This window comes from Diadema antillarum, unplaced genomic scaffold, assembly GCF_040938485.1.
Source record: "Diadema antillarum isolate AM-2024a unplaced genomic scaffold, OU_Dant_1.0 scf00000113, whole genome shotgun sequence".
NCBI classification, from domain to species: Eukaryota; Metazoa; Echinodermata; class Echinoidea; order Diadematoida; family Diadematidae; genus Diadema; species Diadema antillarum.
The window spans coordinates 1,238,981-1,258,675 of NW_027271002.1; the positions used below are offsets into that span (position 1 = coordinate 1,238,981).

At 40.4% G+C, this 19,695-nt stretch overlaps 1 protein-coding gene across 1 annotated transcript in view; it reads right to left on the bottom strand.

Annotated features, from left to right (window-relative positions):
* Positions 1-3,640: 3,640 nt before the first annotated feature.
* Positions 3,641-19,695, bottom strand: part of LOC139719676 (dynein axonemal heavy chain 7-like) — a 64,014-nt gene continuing 47,959 nt past the window's right edge. The window contains 18 exon segments of the mRNA XM_071631074.1: positions 3,641-3,709; positions 4,714-4,917; positions 7,427-7,567; positions 8,428-8,617; positions 9,666-9,895; positions 10,517-10,697; positions 11,371-11,489; positions 12,624-12,737; positions 13,368-13,509; positions 13,734-14,050; positions 14,628-14,844; positions 16,010-16,136; positions 16,603-16,771; positions 17,387-17,542; positions 18,606-18,751; positions 18,754-18,780; positions 18,783-18,801; positions 19,257-19,478. Coding sequence (XP_071487175.1) covers positions 3,641-3,709; positions 4,714-4,917; positions 7,427-7,567; positions 8,428-8,617; positions 9,666-9,895; positions 10,517-10,697; positions 11,371-11,489; positions 12,624-12,737; positions 13,368-13,509; positions 13,734-14,050; positions 14,628-14,844; positions 16,010-16,136; positions 16,603-16,771; positions 17,387-17,542; positions 18,606-18,751; positions 18,754-18,780; positions 18,783-18,801; positions 19,257-19,478 — 2,790 coding nt within the window.

Here is a 19,695-nt window from a genome sequence, read left to right on the forward strand (position 1 = left end):
CAAATGTTCCGGGGGTGGGAGGAGATATCCAGATACTTTCAATTAACGGAGGGTCAACCCCTACCCCCCCCCCCCAAAAAAAAAAATAAAATAAACACCTCTGGGATTGAAATGTTCCCAGACTACATCATGAATGTGTTTACGAGATATTTTCATATGAATTCTAATAATGCAAAAGCACTCTCGTATCCTGGAGGAGGGGAGCGCGGACGGGGGAAAAGGGGAGGGGCAAACATTATCATTATGATCCCCAATAATTCCCGAAATGAGGAAAATTTTCTTGCGTTTTTTGATAGAAAACTGGAAGGGTGGTGTTAGCACTCGCCCACGCCTTCTCCCTGCTCGCCCGCCCCCCCCCCCCCCGCCCCGCCCCTATGTATACATGTAGACTATTGTTACACTTTGAACTTAGACAGTTTTCCAAATATGCCACAAAATGTGTGCACCAAATTGTTTAAAATGCAATCAGAAAATACAGAATCTCCCTCGTGTAGGAAGGGGAAATAGGGAATAGGGCTTATCCCCTTCCACCTTCTCTGAAAGACAAATTTCTAGATATTCAACAAAAGTGTGCACCAGATTTTTGAATTTCAGATCTAAAACTGAAAAAAGCTCCCTCGAATATGAGAGACGTATCTTGCCATATAACCTTCCCATTGCTTGGTCCCCTCTATAGACTTAGTATACTTTGGGGAATGACAATTTTCTAATTTTCCACAAAAAGTGTGCTTCAGATCGCTTTATTTCAATTTTAATAACGCTAAAGCTCCGTCTTGTGTTCCCCCTCCCACACCCTCCCCTAAGCTCTACCTCACTAGACTTTGTACAATACAGGTAACACAAAGATGGTGCACACTTGAAATAAGAGCTAAATTCCATGATTTTAACACTTCCCTGATAATTTTCTTTCATATGTGTTTTATGTTCATTTGTTCTTTCGACAAAACCATCCTCGTACTAATGAGACAGATTAACCGATATTTACACAAAAAGAGAAATTTAAAGAATCACGTATTTTTATTCATGAATTACCAATCGATTACTACATAAAAACATATCAAACAATGTCTATTTCAATGTCCAAGTATACTTTACTTTACACTTTACTTTTTAATATTACCTGCAGCATCTTCGAATTTTCTCACATAATAACTTTATCTTGACGCGTTTTACTTCACGCCTTACCATACTTCTACATGCTCACTCAGGCAGATTATACGGAAAATAGCGGTTTAGCATTAAATTGAGGCCTTATATGAAACTATGTATCATACTACGTTTTTTTTTTTTTTTTTTTTTTTTTTAAATGCCTTCGCCACAAAGCGACGCCTGGATGGAAGCGGTTATGTTTTGGGGTTGTCTACCCGTCCATCTTTCCGTTCTTCCACCAGTCTGTCTGTTCGCCTGTCTGTTCATCTGTTCGTATCAAATATACATTACTAATTCAAGACTAGGCCCTATTATAACATTAATGTTGCTCACCTGCACATAACAAAATAAAGGGCAGTGAATCGAACGTTTACCAATATCACGATAATATTTTGTGTATTCTCCCGACAAGATAGACATTTAGGAGTAATTAACAAATAGAAAGAAAAAAAAAGAACACCCATGAATTCTAAAATGTTGATTGACATCTGATATACTAGTAATGGTCAAATTGTAAGAAAATCTAATATCCCAGACAAGAAAAAAGGGGGGGGGGGATTTGGGGCACAACTTTTGAGTTCAGGTCAGTACCACATCAATGGCGTGTACACACACACACACACACACACACACACACACACACACACACACACACACACACACACACACACACACACACACACACGATGCGCGCGCGCCCGCCCGCGCGCATCACATGAAAAACACATGAAAAAAAAAATGCCATTTTAGTCCACAACTCACACAGAAGTTCCCCCAGTCGTGAAGTACCTGCGAGCGGTTTACACCTTGGATTGTTACATGACAGTTGAAATCATAGTGGGAATTTTCCATTACGCTTGTTGGAAATAATTTTGGTAACTCTCGACAGCAAAACCAAACCTACTTCGTTTGCTCCGTTGGTGTGATACTTGCTTGATACACCTATTTTCTTTTCCTTGTACAATTCTATCAGAGTGTGAGAAAACAACTTCACTTTGCGTCAGATAAGTGGATTTTACCAGTAGCTATGACAGGAATTCTTTACAAACTCACAGTGATGCTCATTTTCTGCGGTAAGTTTGCTATTCAAAGCAACTTTTTTTTTCTTCAATGTAATCAAATCTGTTTTCATGATACTCAGAAAAATGATACCGACACTAAAGTAGGGACAGCAGGAATTCCGGAAAGAGGAGGCGCCTCTTTTTTTTTTCTTTTTTTTGATTAAAGGGGGACGCATGCGCCCCCATTTTTTTTTTTGTTTTTATTTCTTTTGTTTTAATAAAAAAAAAACCCGGATCCGCCGCTGGACAGGGCCTCTGTGACTTAAATACATTTTGACTTGATACCCTAAACGTCACGTATGTGGCGAGAAGAATATCGTAGTATGTGCTATATATCATGTATATTGTATACTAATTTCCCGCTACATCTTCGGATTACTTGGAATGGATCACGAAAGAAGAGAAAAGAAAAGAAAATTCCAAAGGATTATTTTATCAATGACATAATGCAGGGTGTGACATCGAAGATAAAGTACAGTTTCTGTTGATAAGGGGCTTGGCTTTTCCAACGTTTTTTGTGATTTTTTTGGCAATGAGAAATCTCGTATGAAATTTGAAAATGCATATACAATTTTAAAAGGAATTCAAGGTTTATTTGATGTAAGCTGGTGTTGAAATGGCTGAGATGTGCAATATAAAGCGATCCTAATAAACGGTGGCACCCACGTTTTATTAGGATTGTTTTGTTTGATTTCTTTTTAGTTTATTTATTCATTTATTTATTAAAACATCTTTATTCAGGATTACATGGTCAGCAAATGTACTGATTTTCATCAAGGTCCTGAGATACAAATGTTATATAAAATCATTTACGATATATACAGATACATATCAGTTGTTTCACAGTTGTTTCACTGTTTCACTTTTCACTTTATATATCAGTTGTTTCACTGAATCCGATTTTCATCAAATAAACTTTTAAGTCCTCTTAGAATTGTATGCTTTTTTACATTTCATATAAAGTGGGGTCTAGGTAAGTCTATGTAAAGCTGAATTCTCATGTCAGCCAATACTATACTGTTCCTTTAAAGGTGGTGCGATGTTCCGAGGCTGCTACAGATTGGTGTTGGGTAAAACCATGAATACTTCATGTTCAAAACTTCATCATTTGTAAGAAAAAAAAATAGATTGGATTTCAGTTTAAGGTAGAGATATTAGAGGGCAATCTTTGGACTTCTCAAAAGGCCTAAGGATGCAAGAATACCGTCTTAACGGACATAGATGGACATTCAGATTTTTGTAGCCATCTTCAATATGTCAGAATCATAAAGTATCATATTCAAGTATGGTATCATCAAGATTCCGATTCAGCACCTTCGAAATGTAGCACGCCCGTAGTGGCCAAAAAGCGAGTAACACATACACACACACACACACACACACACACACACACGCAAATCTCTCGGCGGACGTTAAAGTAAGTACAAGCTCTAATAGGCGCAAGAGTTGGTCAGCTGGGGGATGTGGGTTGATGCGGTTGTCCAGGGCGCGTTTTGTTGCTAGGATACCCTCATAGTGAGGGATGTTGGTGTACAAACTACATACGTCGGCTGACACTAGAATGCTACGCAGTGAAAATGGGGCATGCTTGGTGTTTATTTCCTGTATGTTCTTAAGAAGTGTGTCGTGTCTTGACTGAAAGAGGGCAATTTTTGAACAAGCGGTCTTAGGTGTAAATCGACGAGTCTGAATATTTCTACATTTGGACATGCGCATCCGGATATCATCGGTCTCCCAGGGTTGTTCTCTTTGTGGATTTTGGGTAGGAAATAAATGTTAGGGCAGGTTGGGTGAGGTGGGGTCAGTACCCGTAATCAGCATCATTTTCATCATATGTGGGAGATGATGATGCATCCTAATGTTTCTTATCACACATTTTCAATTTCATTCCATGATTTTAGTAAAACATTGATGTGCCATAAGCTTGTCATCATCATATTTTAATTGCAGATTTCAATCTTATTCTCTGACTTCAGTGACACAGTTTTGCCTGTTGGAGACTTGTCTCAAGTATACTTGGGTAGGTGTCTATGGGAAATGAGCCCCTCCTCTACTGGTTAAAGGCACATGGTCACGGTGGTTCAGTCAAATGCGTACGAGGGCGCACGGCGCAAATTTCCTATAGAGACCTACGCTATCGACTCCTCTTTAGAACTTACGCTTTGACCCATTTCCCCAAGTCTGAAGAAGTCCGATTCACTGTAGTCAGTGGTCCGATCACAGTTCGGCTCATGATTCGGCTGAGGGGGATGGCAGCTTTAGCAAACTTCTTTTGTGATGTCATACTAAGAAACACATATGCACGCACTCTGGCATTACTACAGACTGCGTGATGCGCAGAGAAGACAACGAAGGCAACGTTACCTAGCAACACCAACGTGCTTTACTCTTGATGACAGCTCAACTTCGGCAATCTTCGTATCAATGCTAACAGTGATCGGCAGTATCATCAACAGCACCCCCGCACCCACCGGGACTATATGCGCCTTTAATGTGTCCTTACCTTGTCATAGTCATGCAGACTCTGCAGGAACTTCATGTCACCGAGAAGCCTCTTGGAGGGGCCCCAGAAGTCCTCAATCTTCTTGCCGGACCCGCCCGGATCCGGGATGCGGTCCGGCTTGATGTTCTTCAGGATGCAGACGGCCTCCATCACGAGTCGCACGCCGGCTGGCGGGTTCTTCATCGCCTTTACCATGGTGATGTCCTACATCAAGGAATGTTGGGGGGGGGGGAGGGGCATGTTAATTGGTATGTTTATTTGGGTTCAAGAATGTAGTAAATCAGAACTGAAGCACTGTATACATATTATGAGTCACATATGCACTCATTTTCGAACAGTAGTGCAGCATACTGTAAAAGCATAACAGCACTATGTGTAAAATCCTACAGCAAAATTCTGATCGCTTGGTGTAGCCGCTAGCACGTATTAGCTAAAAAGCTGTGCAATGTGTGGACGTACATATGATACGTACATATTGTATAGATGTGCGCACAGCATGAATCAAAACAAATGCCTTTCCACAGTTGTCTGTACGGCCAATCAGAGCAGCCCAATGATATGTCATACAAAGTTTTATCAACTGATACCATAGTTCATAAACCTATTGTATAAACCAAACTAGAGAAGCACTCTGAGAGCGCAGACCTCCACCAAGCATGCAGCTCATTTCCACCACTGATCTTGCTCTTCTGTAGAGATCAGTGATTTCCACCCAATACGTATGCATGCTGACGGCCATTGCCCAATTTCCCAATATAGAAGCCTTTTGTTACATCGTCAACTTCCAGCTGCGTGGCACACCTCGCCCCAGCAGAAACTAGAGCACGCACTTCAGTGTGCATATGAAAACCTAAAAAAAAGTGGATCATACAAGAAACTGATCCACATGAATTGGACAACACAAATGTAAATCTACACATCAGTAATTAAAACTGATACAAAATTATATGATTATTCTCTGATGACTGATATGTTTGTTTGAACTGCACGGGCATGACATTTCTTTCCTTGAAACTTTGTGAGCACTCTCTGGTAAGATACTCCGAGGTTTGATTACTGCAGATCAATAATGCTGTTGAACAAAAAAACAAAAAAGGAGGAGGGGAAATAGAGGATATGATGCGAGGAGGATACACAAAAATGAATGACTGTTGCCTCTATTGATTTCGTTTTTATTTCATTTCTTCCTTGACACATTTGCCTGAATGAAATCTTGAGACGTGAAACAGCTATCAAGAACTCAAATGTTCAATTCTTGAGTACTACTTACTATGCCCATGGTCAAGGTAGAAATGACTTGAAAGGAGAAAATGATGTTCATGATTAACCAAGAAATTTTGCACTGTCGCTGTACGAGCACAAGACCACGAGTAGAAATGTGCAAGCTGGGCTTAATCATTAATGATATTAACATATTCCTTGACAGAACTGGAAATCATGCGCTGTTGTTTCTCCGAATTACTAGGGAAGACAGCATTTGGGAGGTGATGTAAAGTTAGTGATGATGTGGTACAGTTCATATTAGTGTTTTTTAACTCCACAAAGGAAGGAGGTTTTGTTTTCATTGGTGTTTGGTTGTTTGTTTGTTTGTTTGTGTGCAATACCTCAAAAAATTGTGAATGGATTTAGATGAAACTTCCAGGAAAGGTTGAGAATGACACAAGGGGACAGATGATTACATTTTGGTAGTAATTCAGAAATTCTTATGGATTTTGTGAAGGATTTTTGATATTTTGGCAGGTAGGGTTAATGAACTTGGGAGTTCAAGCTGCATATTTTTTTGTGGTTTCCATGTGCGCACATAAGTGTGTGCTATGCTCCTGCAAGGCACTGCACAGCTGGAGCTGGTGATGTAACAAAAGGCTTCAGTATTGGGAAATGGGGCGATTTTAAGCATGCATACATGTAGTACACTCACTGTGTGAGTAGAAATCACAGATCTTATTTGAACAGCAAGATTAGTACAGTAGTTAGAAATGAGCTGCTTGGTGGAGGTCTGCGCTCTCAGAGTTCTGTTATGACTGTAACTTAAAACTTTGGCATTTACAATGCTATTTGTTCAAGATGACCTAGACACTTGTAGGATCTTGACTGTTAGTATCAGGTTAAACAATCCAACTCCATATTCAAGTTGATTCTACTGAATAGAGTACTGTACAAGTGGAAATGTTTGCATGTAAAAAATTTACATGCATGTCGCACAACCAGAAACAAGAGCAAAAATAAAATAATGCAAATACTTCTCTGCTTATGATATGTCCCAGTAGTTCATGTCTCGATTTTGCAGAATTAATAACATGTAAAATTCATCTTACCCGGCCGCGCATGAAAAATTATTCGCGCAAAAATATCCACTTATACAGTAAGATCTGATAAACTGAATGAAAGAAGCCTCCATTCAGATTAAAATTGAACTAAAAATAATTAACAGAGATGATGAAGTCGCAACTTCAAAACTGACAATCTGCTGCAAACTCTTGAAATTTTTGCGTACTTGAAACTTTTGAGAATTTGACACGGAGCCAACGTTTGTGAAAGTAAAATGCACGCAAAAGCATTTTGTCTACATGACGCATTGACTGCCACCAGCTATTGGCGAAAATTTCATGCAGCAAAAAAAGGCCATCAGCTCCAATCCGTGAAGACTTTGTGCCGTACATGTAAATGTTTCTGGGTCTAACCCAGTATGAGCAGATCCCGAGAGGGACGGTACCTGGTTCGTCAGGGTGTTGAGGGCAGCCAGGGCCGACTCAAGGACAGGCAGGGCTACAGCCAGGTCGGCGTCACACTCGTCCTTGATGGCTTTGGCTGCCATGGCCTGTTTGTTGGCGACCTCCTCGTCGGCTTTCACGATCTGTATAAGGACAAATGTTTGGATCCAGAGTGTACTCTTGAATACGGAAACTGGCCACACACACACAGAAAAAAAAAAGAGGGCACCCTCCTAGAACACCGACATCATCCTTAGGTGAAGACAAATTTTCTGCCAACAAAATGCTTGAATATTAAATTTTCCTGCCAGAAATGAAATTTCTACCTTTTCATTAAAGGACTTGCTCCCCTCAACAACAAAAAGGGAAAAACACAAAGAAGATGAGTGGTAAAATCAATTAGTCCATCATGCCCCTATCTGGATAAGAATTCTGTTTGTTTGTTGATATATAATATGTATATTTTTTTTTAATTCTAAATTTCTGGTCATTCTTTGAAGCTTCGCAAGTCAAAATGTTTAAGATTGTGTGGCACAATCAAGCATTATCAAAGATGCAAAGCAACCATGTAGATACATGTACTTTTATTTCCTCTCCAAAACCTGCACTTTTAAGACTCAAATGTCAGACTCCAATGCAATGCAAGGCAATGCAATACATAATCCATAGTTTCACCCGTTGAAGACCATTCCCGAGAATACTCGGGCAGCTGTTTATGGGAAATATGTTATAGCAAAATCAGTCCGTCCTCAACAGTTGATTAAGAAAAGGTGTTTTGAGACCTGAGACTGATACAGTTGGGATTTCCCGATATTCTAATGGTCAATCATCCCATAGTTTACAAGCCGCACAGGCACATGCTGAGTCTCCTACATTAATACGAATGTTATTTTTGTTTTACATATTGGAATTTGTATTAAAAAGACAAGCGTTTTCAGGACTTTGCAGACTGTGTACGTCAGAATACTGGCATATCGAAACTCCCGCTGCGGTCGGCTCATACCTTCTCAGTCTTGGCGACCTCGATGGACTCCTTCTCGATGATGACCATAATCTCGTCAACCTCCTTGCTGGCGACCACCAGCTGGGGCTGCAGCTCTTCCAGCTCCTTCTGCATGGTGGAGACCTGGGAGGCGGCCGAGTTGAGCTTCTCCAGACCCACCTCGTAGCGCCTCTTGCTGCGGTACACTTCCCTGTACACCGACGGACAAAGCAGAGATAATTTTATTAGCTTCGCAAGGAAGCAGCCTTAACTTTAAAGGTCGTATTATATCCCTTTTGCAATGTCACAAAACTTTGCATGCTTGAAGAATAATGCCTTCCAACATCCTGCATGAAATCTTACAGTATTTAATACACATCAGTTTTGGGTTTTTTCTTTCTTCTTCTTTTCTTTTTTAAATTAAAAACTTACCATATATCATTCAAGAATATGCTTTCCTTTGTATCGAGAATAACCTTTGGAATCTTTATTTTTTGCGATAAACAAATTGACTTGAAATCAATATTCTTGTTTCCCCCTTCATCAGGAAGAAGTCTCCAGTTTTATTAGTCTGGATACAGGTCTGAATTGCCTACCAGCTTATGAAAAGAATCTGATTTTCAGGGCTGTAAAAGGAATACAAGATTTTTAAGGCACCTTATAATTAACTAGCTTTGATGACAGCAGTGCAACTAAGGCCTTTAACTTCAAGTCGGAGACTGTGTGAATGGAACTTGAGGTTACACTGTAGCTACACCACACGCAAAGCACAAATAAGTATTGAAGGTTCATATGGCATTGTCTTGACTTTAAATGAATTTGAAGTTAGCTAACTGTGATGACAGCAGTGCCCCTAGGGCCTATAACTTAAAGTTAGCGACTGTGTGAATGGAACTCCCAGCTAGCCAACTTTACATTAGCACAATGCTCCCAACTGCAAGAAATCTGAAGGTTAGGACATGCTTTCACATTTTGCAGCTTAAATCATGGAATGTAAGAAGAATTTCAACTCAGCAGACATACCCAAAAAAATGGATTTATGTAAACTCATACGAATATGCATAACATAATCATCACAAAAGGACTGCTCTCACCCCAAAAAACCAACTGAAGGAAATATAATTTAATCTACAACTGTCACAATACTGTAGTTGCATGGGACACATATTTCTGTGAACATAAATCAATGAAAGTAAACAAATGATAAGAAGTGAGATTTGTGTTTTCGTGGATTGGAAAACCAAGGGCAGAAAGCTTACATCCTCTTCTTGTTGAGCAGCGTCTTAAAGGTGTTGATCAGCTCCAGGTAGGAGGTGGGTGTCACGTAGTTGTGACGCTCCAGCTCGTCCTTGAACTTCTGGGAGAGGTTGCGGGTGGTGGTGTGGAACATCTTGCAGGTGTTGATGCAGCCCTCCTTGATGTCATCGTCCATTTCGACCTCGTCCAGGAATCGGCTAGCCACGGCCTGCAGGGCATCCTCCGGCCACGACTGACGGGGGAGGGGTGGGGGGGGGGGAGAAAGTCAAGATCAGAATACTTTGCATTAATCGGTCTAGATGATTTTTAATAATCTAGCAACACTAATGTACAAAGAATAAGGCAGTAGATTACTACTTCAATGAAGTTTGTAGCAACAACAATGGAAAGCAATGAAAAACATTAACAACAAGATAGATATAATTAATATTGTTGTTATCACAATTGTTATTATCTTTTCTCATTGTTGTTATCATAATCATTATCACATCATTATTACCAACACAACTTCTGCTATTAATCATTTCATATAATTTGTTATTGGAATATTTTAAACAAAAGTAGCACCATCTTCACCGAGCGTAGTCATTCAAATCATAGAAATATCTTGAGCTGGAAAATTGATCTCTGTCGATGGCTCTATGTCAGTGATTAAGGCTTCATCAGATAGTCTGTTCACGAGACTGAATTTTGTCTTTCACTAGAAATCTAACCACAGTTACAAACTAAGCTGCATAAATGGTCAAATTCCATTCTTCTTTGTGTGTGTATTTACTCTTTTATTCTTTTTATTTGAGAGGAATTGAAACAAGCGAAAGAGGAAAAAATCTGAAGCGCTGGTGGTATGCCTGACCTGGAACCAATCGATGGTGCAGCAGTTGACGAGCGAGGGGAACTTCCTGAGCCGGTTTCGGAAGGCGTCACCGATGGGGCTCATTGCCAGGACGATGTGAAGCTGTTCTCGCACACGCTCAATGAAGAGGTTGAAGAGGGCGATGGGGGAACCATCCGTCTGCTTGCTCTTATCGCGTTGCCTGGGAGAAGGGAATTATAGAAATAATAAGAACTTGGTACAATACCTCACCTCAAAATGATGGCAAGATGGGGAAACTTGGTTTCAATTCATTTCACAAAAGTTTTGCATAATCTCTTCTCAAATATTGAACACTTCTCAAAATCTGTGATTATGTGAAATAAAATCATGAATGAATGGACACGCTGATACAGTAGATATGATAACGGACATACATGTACATTGTCCTTTGTATATGCATTTTTTTTTAAATTACAATACTTACATAATTACTCATCACTAAGATAAAAACCTCTACTTCCTAAACCTCAAGTTAAGTTGAGCACTCTCACAGAGTGGATTTGGCACAATATAAGTCCTAACTTTAGTGCATGATCATTATTATCATTATTAACTACATCTTGACATTGTCAAAAGCGATATGATTTTTTTATAAAGTTGACAGGCCACACTTGCATACTGGTAGTTGGGGGTAAGTGATTTCAGAATATGAACATTATCAGGCCATTGAAGTATGAAGTAGAAAAATTAATTAGCAACAAAGACAACAAGAGCAGACTGCTTTCAACATTTTTTCCCTGTTTGACCGATAAGATTAAAACAATGTCTGCTTCCCAGCCTCAATCATCACGCACAATTTCCGAGAAACACACGATCATTGGTGATCCACCCACCTGTCAATCACCCGCATCTTTTCGCAGATCTCGGCTTTCTCGTCAGTCGCGAAGAGGTTGGGCACCTCACCAGCATTCAGAAGGTTGTTGATGTCCTCAAGGAAAGATTCTTGCTTAATCTGGGGTGGGGGGGGGGAACAGAAAGATATTTATTGAATTTGTAATGACCCTCCATTTTCAGATGGAGTTTTCAATCATTTATCACAGATCTATGGTAACCTATTTAAAGGCTGTATGAAGTCACTGGGCAGAATAACTTGAAACCAAGCTAAGACAAGATTGTACACACTCAGGTATATGCATGGAGACACTGAAATGTCTTACTGTATCATCACTGGGACGACAAGACCTTGTATCTCAATTTTGGTGAAAATGACTTTTTTTGAAAAATGGTCAGATAATCAGTTAAAGGGGAAGGCTAGTAACTGATCAGTGGGAATCAGTGGAAATGCTGGGAGATGATTGTTCCAATCCTTATGGGATTCATTCAAGAGTTCATTGTATATCTATTGTTGTGTGAAAATGATTTGCTTCAGAACGGTCTCATATTCAAGTAATGTGCAGATTAATGCTCCGTCACTGACCAGGGACGCTAACCTGGAAGCATTAAACTGCACATTACTCGAATATGAGACCATTCTGAAGCAAATCATTTTCACACAACAATAGATATACAATGAACTCTTGAATGAATCCCATAAGGATTGGAACAATCATCTCCCAGCATTTCCACTGATTCCCACTGATCAGTTACTAGCCTTCCCCTTTAAGTGACGTTCTGTCCAAATCCTAGCTGTCTTACCCCAAAAATGAAATCACCATGGGATGTCAAAGGAAAGGCTCTCCCATTTGATATAGTACCTTGGCTGCCACGTTTTTTTTTTTTGCTCTCTTGAACATTTGACATTTTGTAGATACGAGGTCTTGCTGCCCCAGCTTATGTACTTCAACTGACCCATTTTATTAACTAACATAAACTGTCCAGCTAACTTGAAATCTAGTAGATGACTTAGCATGGGTAAGATATCCGTAACAAGGAAAGAACAGAGTAAATTTCAAAATGATTAAAGTTAAGACAAAAAAGACAAACCATTTCTGCTGTGATCTCATAACCCACAAGACAAACGGAGGGAAATGAATGCCAGTATTTAAGCTACTAGTCTCAAATCAAGAAGAGTGCAGTTATTGCTATTTCAGTCAACACTCTAATAAAAAAATGAGCCAGCTGGACATGAGGTGTGTGCTGCCCTCACCTGTGTGTCTGAGAAGAGGAAGACTCCGTGCTGCTCTCCTTCAGTGGACTTCCTCAAGATGACCTTGAGGTCCTCACGCCACTCCACTGAAGTGTAGTTCTTGGAAATCTCCACCTTGAGGATGCAGGTGATAAGAGATAGTATGACATTAATGATACAGCTCTCGGAAAAAGCTTCTGGATAATGTAAATTTCTGACCATATTTATTGTGTTTTGCCCCTGTATTTATTGAACCAGCCTGCATACCAACTTTAATCTGTACATAGGGCCTACAGCAAACTAGTAGTAGTGGTCTACGTTTTTGCATGGGCCCAAAGGTGTTGCTTGAACATAGTTACTATCACGCAGGTACCATTAAGAGCAATATGTCGCTTGGCTTGCTACACTGTTCCTGTGTACAGGTGGATACCAAGGGGTGCTACAATGTACCACATATTAGAGCTCTACAGTTTTGTTTGCCACGTTGAAACAGCTACAGCTGTATCAAAGAACATTGGATCCCTACATCAATTAAATGATTTGAAACTGGTCTGTGGAGTTTAAATCTCCAGAATCATCAGCCCTGCATGGTTTTTAGGAATACTGTAAGGTCCTTGTATCTCAATATATTGTTTGTGGTTGTGTCAGTGTGTTTTTGTTTTTGTTTTTTTGAGGGGGGGGTTAAAATTCATGAATATCCAATTACACACTTCAGATTAATGCCCACCCCCCCCCCTCCATCCCCGAAAAGAAAGTGCAACTGACCTCAAAGAGCTCATAGTCCGCCATGTGAGCAGCCAGGTGGGTAAGGGAGTGACGGCCACTACCTCCCACGCCTACCAGCAGACAGTGACCCTTGGGCTGCTTGATGACACGCGAGATGCGGGACACATGCTCAATGGCAAACCTGGACGGGAGAAACAATTGTTAGCATTCTCCATGAAAGAATGTGACAAACTCTGCTTATAAGATGAGTGGAAAGGCTTGCAAAAAGAGACTGAGCTACACTGCCACACACTCTTGTGATTAGAGCTTCTGAAGATTCCAGTTATACATCAAGTTTCTAAGTGAGTGAAGCTGCATTGCTAATTGTATGGCTGAATTAGTCTACCTTCAACCTTCTTCACTGACCTGAACATGACGAGGTTCATCGGCTTCTTGCTCATGGCGTTGAACTCCTCCAAGTGGCTCTCCACGATGACGCGCAGCTTCTCCACATCCGTCACCTCGATGTAGTTCTTGTTCTCGTTCTTTGGGTCAGTGAAGTCGCAGAACATGAGGCTGCGGAGGTCGTCCTCCTCCACTTTACCGTCCGAGTTGGAGTCCAGGTGCTCGAAGAGGACGTGGAAGTTCTCCTTCAGGTGGTTCTGCACGATCTCCATGACGCACTCCGTGGTCCACTTGCGGTCGTCGTCGTCCACGAGACGGTCATAGTACACGCGGAAGACCTGAAGCACGGTTCAGAGTTGGAAAGGCAAGATATTACAGACATGATTACTTGTTGTTAGGTGTGGTATTATTGAATCACTGGCAAGCACACAGTGTTAAAGTGGATCCTTTTATGTGATTACTATTTTCTCAGGGTTGGTTTTTCATTGGGTCACTTTAAGTGAATTCCATATTTGCAACAATTCTGCATAATCATTAGATATTTCCACAAGACATTTGTGTGTTTGCACTTTTGCTCTAGTTCTATAGAGGGTGACATTTGCAAGTATACAACTGTATTCACACTTTGAAATATCTGAAGCAGTCACAAAACTTGAAATTCTCTGACCCTAGGAGGGCAGAATACCTTACTGCATTTAAGCCAAAATTGCTTTTAAAGTTCCAATGTTATTTTTTGATTCATCACACTTTTTTTGCAATTCTATGCAAAGAAAAAACAAAACAAAACAAAACAAAACGAATTCACTATGGTTCCATGATAAGCATTTACTAGAGAGAAATATTCAACTCATCACTTCCTTCACATGTGAATCAAAGTTAGGAATTAGACTTTATCAAAGACGACTAGAAGCTGACCTCATGGACCCATAGACGCTTCATGACGGCCGGAGACTCGCAGTAGTCGGGGATAGACAGGAGTACACCCTGGATGACGCGGGCGAAGTCTCGCAGGTTGAAGAGGTAGTGGGACTTGGCCGGCGTGGGCAGCAGGTTCTTCATGGTGGCGTTGTAGACCTCCGCAGTGGCAGCCACGATCTGGTTCACGATGGGCTCAAACTCTTTGGAGAAGCCCCTAATAAAGATCATATCAAATAAAGAACAGATCAAATAAGATTACAGGAAAGAAGCCTCCTTCTGATAAAATGCGAAAACAGACAAACAACAAAGATGTCACGTTGACTTCAAGATGCCCACTCAATATGGATGCAGTAAATAACTTTGAAAAGATTCATAAAGCCCCTAACAAAATACAAAAACCAAGACACACATGGTAATGAGGTTTAATTTGACTTTGGTGCTCGAATAAGATAGATGTCCTCACTCAGGGTTCCCAGCATTTCACGAAAACAAAATTCCCTAACAATTCCATGATTTTTCCCTGATGAAGTATCAAATTTCCATGATAACTATAACAGCATCTCACTTCCAGTTTCACATCCAATTTTCATCCAGTTTCATTCAATGGATGTTGTTTTGATATGCAACGAAATATAACAGAGTCTAGCTGACTACTTTTGATTTTTGGGCCAATCAAAATTCCCTGATTTTTCCCTGATTTGAGGCATTTTTAACAAATTCCCCGACTTTTCCCTGACTGGAAAAAAGTAAAATAATTTCCCCTGATTTACCTGATGGGCTGGGAACCCTGTCACTAATGACACTCAGTCTCTGCACAGAAAGGAGTATTAATGGTTGATAGTGGGAAATGAAAGCATCCTTTAAACCTAACATCACATTGCACTTTGACTTGTAAATCCTTTGCTATAGGATTCCTATTTTTCTTCCTCTCAACTTTGAGATTCAATGCCATTTTTTTTTCTGTTTGTGTCATGTGATTGAAAGAAAGTTGTTTGGGGAAAAAAAAAACATTTTCATTAACCCGTTGAGGACGAGTCCCAAGTATACTCGGGCAGGGGTCTATGGGAAATGCGTGTTGTAGCAAAATCAAACTGTCCTCAACGGGTCAAGGAGAAGAAACCGCATTACGGAGGAAGCTTACCTAGTGATACATTGATATAAGAAGAGAGCAAAATATAGATTAACCCTTTGTGTACTTAGAGTGTTGATTAGCACACAAAATCTCTTAATGTTTATTCACTAAGTAACCTTAAGTCCTTGAGAGTAAGGCTTAACTTGTTGACGATGGACTGATTTTGCTACAACACGTATTTCCCATGAACACCTGCCCGAGTATACTCGGGACTCGTCCTCAACAGGTTAATCTGCAAGATGCTCACCTGGCCGAGATGTGCCAGGCCATGATGTTGGTGAAGATGCTGACCATGGTGGTGTCGTCAAACTCGTTGATGGTCATCGTGTTGAAGTGGCGGAGGAATCGGGGAGTGACGGGATTTCGGCCACCACCTTTTAGTACGCAACAAGAAACATGCGATTATGTAATATTTACATTGTACACATCATCATGTATACAATTTCGGTCTTCCACAGACACCACTAAAATATACCTGGTGTGTATTTCCTTCAATTGTCAGAATTTGGTGGTAACTTTTGGCAAAAGATGATGAGCATTATGTGAACATCTGTTTTACTCCTCACAGAGATAAACATCTTCTCATAGACATATCACACTAACAAGTATGACAATTGAAATAACAACGCACGTATAGCAGAATTCTACTAAGGAACTCCATCATTAGATATCAGATTGAGAATGAAAGTTGCTGCAATAGCATCACAAAGACACAGGGGGCCCAAATTCATCATGTTTGGGAATCTTTGACAACTTTCTATGGAGAGCTAAATCTACCACACAAAGACTCTGCCTAAGATAATTTACAAAGCCAGACAGTGAAAGGATGGCAAGACGAACCTGGAGGCCCCATGGCGGCCATGATCTGGATGTCGATGAGCTTCATAGCGGTGCAGTCCTTGAGGTCGTACCAATTCCAGTGGTCCATCCACTGGCGCAGCAGCTCAATGGGAGGCTGGGCCCCGTACTCCTCACGGGCTGGCATGTTTAGATCGTCCACAAACACAACCTGGTGAGCAGAGCAGCCAAAAATGAAATAATTTCAGATTCCATTTATAACTGAAATCCCGTCATAATCTGCATGTTTTCATAATCCTTTGAAAGTACATAGCAAATATCAAATGTAGACCAAAGATCGTTCTTTGTGGACTAAGTACATACATGTACACTAATCTTTATTTCAAATGAATGAATTCAAACATCAAGTTGTTTTCATTGCAATTGTTTGACAAACTGCCCTTCATCAATGTACATAAACATTGATTATTCTGTGTTTTAGTAGCAGCCACGATAAAAAAACATGGGCATACATACTCGGGATGAACTCAAAATAATTATCTCCTGATTGCTAGAACGGCATTGTACCCCTCAGACTACCAAGCTCCTGCGCAACAGCCTGTGCTGGTTCTGATCCCTTTACAGCAGCGGGTGCTGCATATTCATTCTATATTAAGCAAACAGTTTTGAATACATCTTCACAAAGTCACTTTCAAGCCCATTCTCTAGCAAACCAAAAGTAGTCAAAAGGACTCTGTGAGACAACTTTGAAATTGTTTAAGGCTGGGTTTTAAGGACCAGAGAAGACAGCTAACAAGACCTATTTTCAGCATTCTCCCCGACTTACAGTCTTCTTGCCGAATGGCGGTCCAAACACTCCCTTCCTGCGCTTGTCCAGCTTGGACATGATGATGTCCTGGGTCTGGTTGGCCGAGGTCTGGGCAGAGAAGTTGATGATGTTGGGTTTGAAGACCTCCTTGTCCAGGTTGTTCAGAAGGAATTCCTGTCAAGGACAAAAATGGAATGGTTATGATGACATGCGGCATGCTTCATTTGGTGCAAGAATGAAATTGATTTTAACTTTTTTTTTTTTTTTTTTGGGGGGGGGGGGGGGGGGGGGGGGAGGGGTCCATCTCTAATAAGATTACCAGTCTTGGTAGATGTTTTATAAATGACATGAAGTTTGCATGTTTGCATTGGACAGGGTTCCCCGTCTAATGAAATCTCATTTCTTGCTGGATGTAGCATGAAATGAGCTGAAGTCTGCCTCATCAAGAAAAATGAAAGCTTACAGATGTTACAATTTACGATATCCTGACAAAGCAATGACATGGGTAATAAAATTTCACTGCTACTTGTGCATTGCAGTGCCACAGCATTTCTTTTTCCACTAGACATCAGATTCAATGGAGAACTTTTCAAGAAAAGGTAGCTACAGAATTTACAGATTTGTTTTACAGTATGCCGAAATAATATGGCTTTCTAAATTTCACTAATTTTCACTCATCCATGAAATGATAATTTCGTCAACGAAATGACTGATTTCGTAACGAAATAGGCCATGCGAAACTTGGCGCCCCATAGAATACTACGGTCTTTGTCCATGGTTTAAACCATGGATAAGATTGCACCACCTGTTTGTGAATTCGGGCCTAATAGTCTAGTAATCACACACATTGGACCAATGTTTTTTTTTTTTTTTGGCAGTTTGCATATTAACATTTAATTCATGAATTTATCCCAGTCTTCGTCTTGAAGTGGCCAAAAGATTCACACACTTCATGAGGTACAAATGGATGTAAGTAACAAGCTTGAAGGATCCTTTATACTGTACACACCAGAAAGCAATGCTGCTTCGAACTTGGTATTCACAGTCAAAAAGACACAAGCAGCCTACACAATGAATTTCATGGATAATTTCAACGGAGATAGATGCACTGTTATATCAGAAGTTCTTGATATGTATTTTGATGAGTCACAGTTTACATCTTTATCATGATTGGACCAATGTTTGTATTCAGTCAAATTAGTCAGTAGCACTAACTGCGTGCTGCCTGAATACTTACGGTCACATAAACAGATTTTCCTGTTCCTGTAGGTCCAACAAAGAGGCAAGGCTTCTGGTGGGTTACCAGCATCTTCATGAGGGCGGTGTAACGAACCGTGTCGATGGTGGGCACGATGATGGAGTTAACGGCCGCATCTTTGGGATGGGCGGGGCCTCTCTGATCTCCTCGGTCAGAGCTCCCAACGTCCAGCATCCTTTCAAAGAAACATCATCCAAAAATATACAATGAAAAGTCATCTGTCAATATAAAACTTGCAATTAAAGGGCACTTACAATAACTGTTTTTCTTTGTTGCTGCTTTTGCATTCACAATGTATATATTTTTGTATCAAGCTAGTTTACATTTTTTTTGTTCTTGCCTTTGAACACAATCACACATATGAGATGGCATTTTTGCGATAGAATGTTCAAAGAAGCCTTTCAAAGCATTTTCTCCAGGACACAAATTTTTACTGTACTACAGCATTTGTCAAGGAATGAATAATCTAATTTTGTGCTCTCTGTTATTGATCAATACACAAAGTCACACATAGGATACCATAAAGCCAAGAGTTTGACAGATTTATGGCGTCCATTTTGACAGGGTCAAGCATAGACAAACACAGGAGAATAGCAAAATAAAGCTGCAGCAGTTATCTCCTCTACTCACCTCCTTGACAAATCTGTAATCGTAAACAGTGCCCTCTTTGGGGAAGGGCAGGGTGAAGGACTTGATGGGAGGGTCAACAAACTCTATGATGCGGTACTTGCTCCTTGACTCCTCGGAGAGACCGCCCTCTATGATCTCGCGCAGGAGAAGGTCGAACTTGACGCGACCTTCACCGGAAATGCTGGCGCCAATGGACCACACAAAGGAGAACAGGTAGATACCCTGGAAAAAAAGAAAAGAAAAAAAGGGAGACATGAATTACATTCAGAAATTCTATTGGCAAATTAGGTTGTATCATATCTCTATTTGAAGTCATTCTTACAGTAACAGAGCTTTTTTGCTTCATTTTTTTTTTCTTCGCATTTCACAGAAACTTTAGATAATTACATCATTCTCTCTTTCAATAACTGGTTTACAAATAGATGCTGTAAAAGAACAA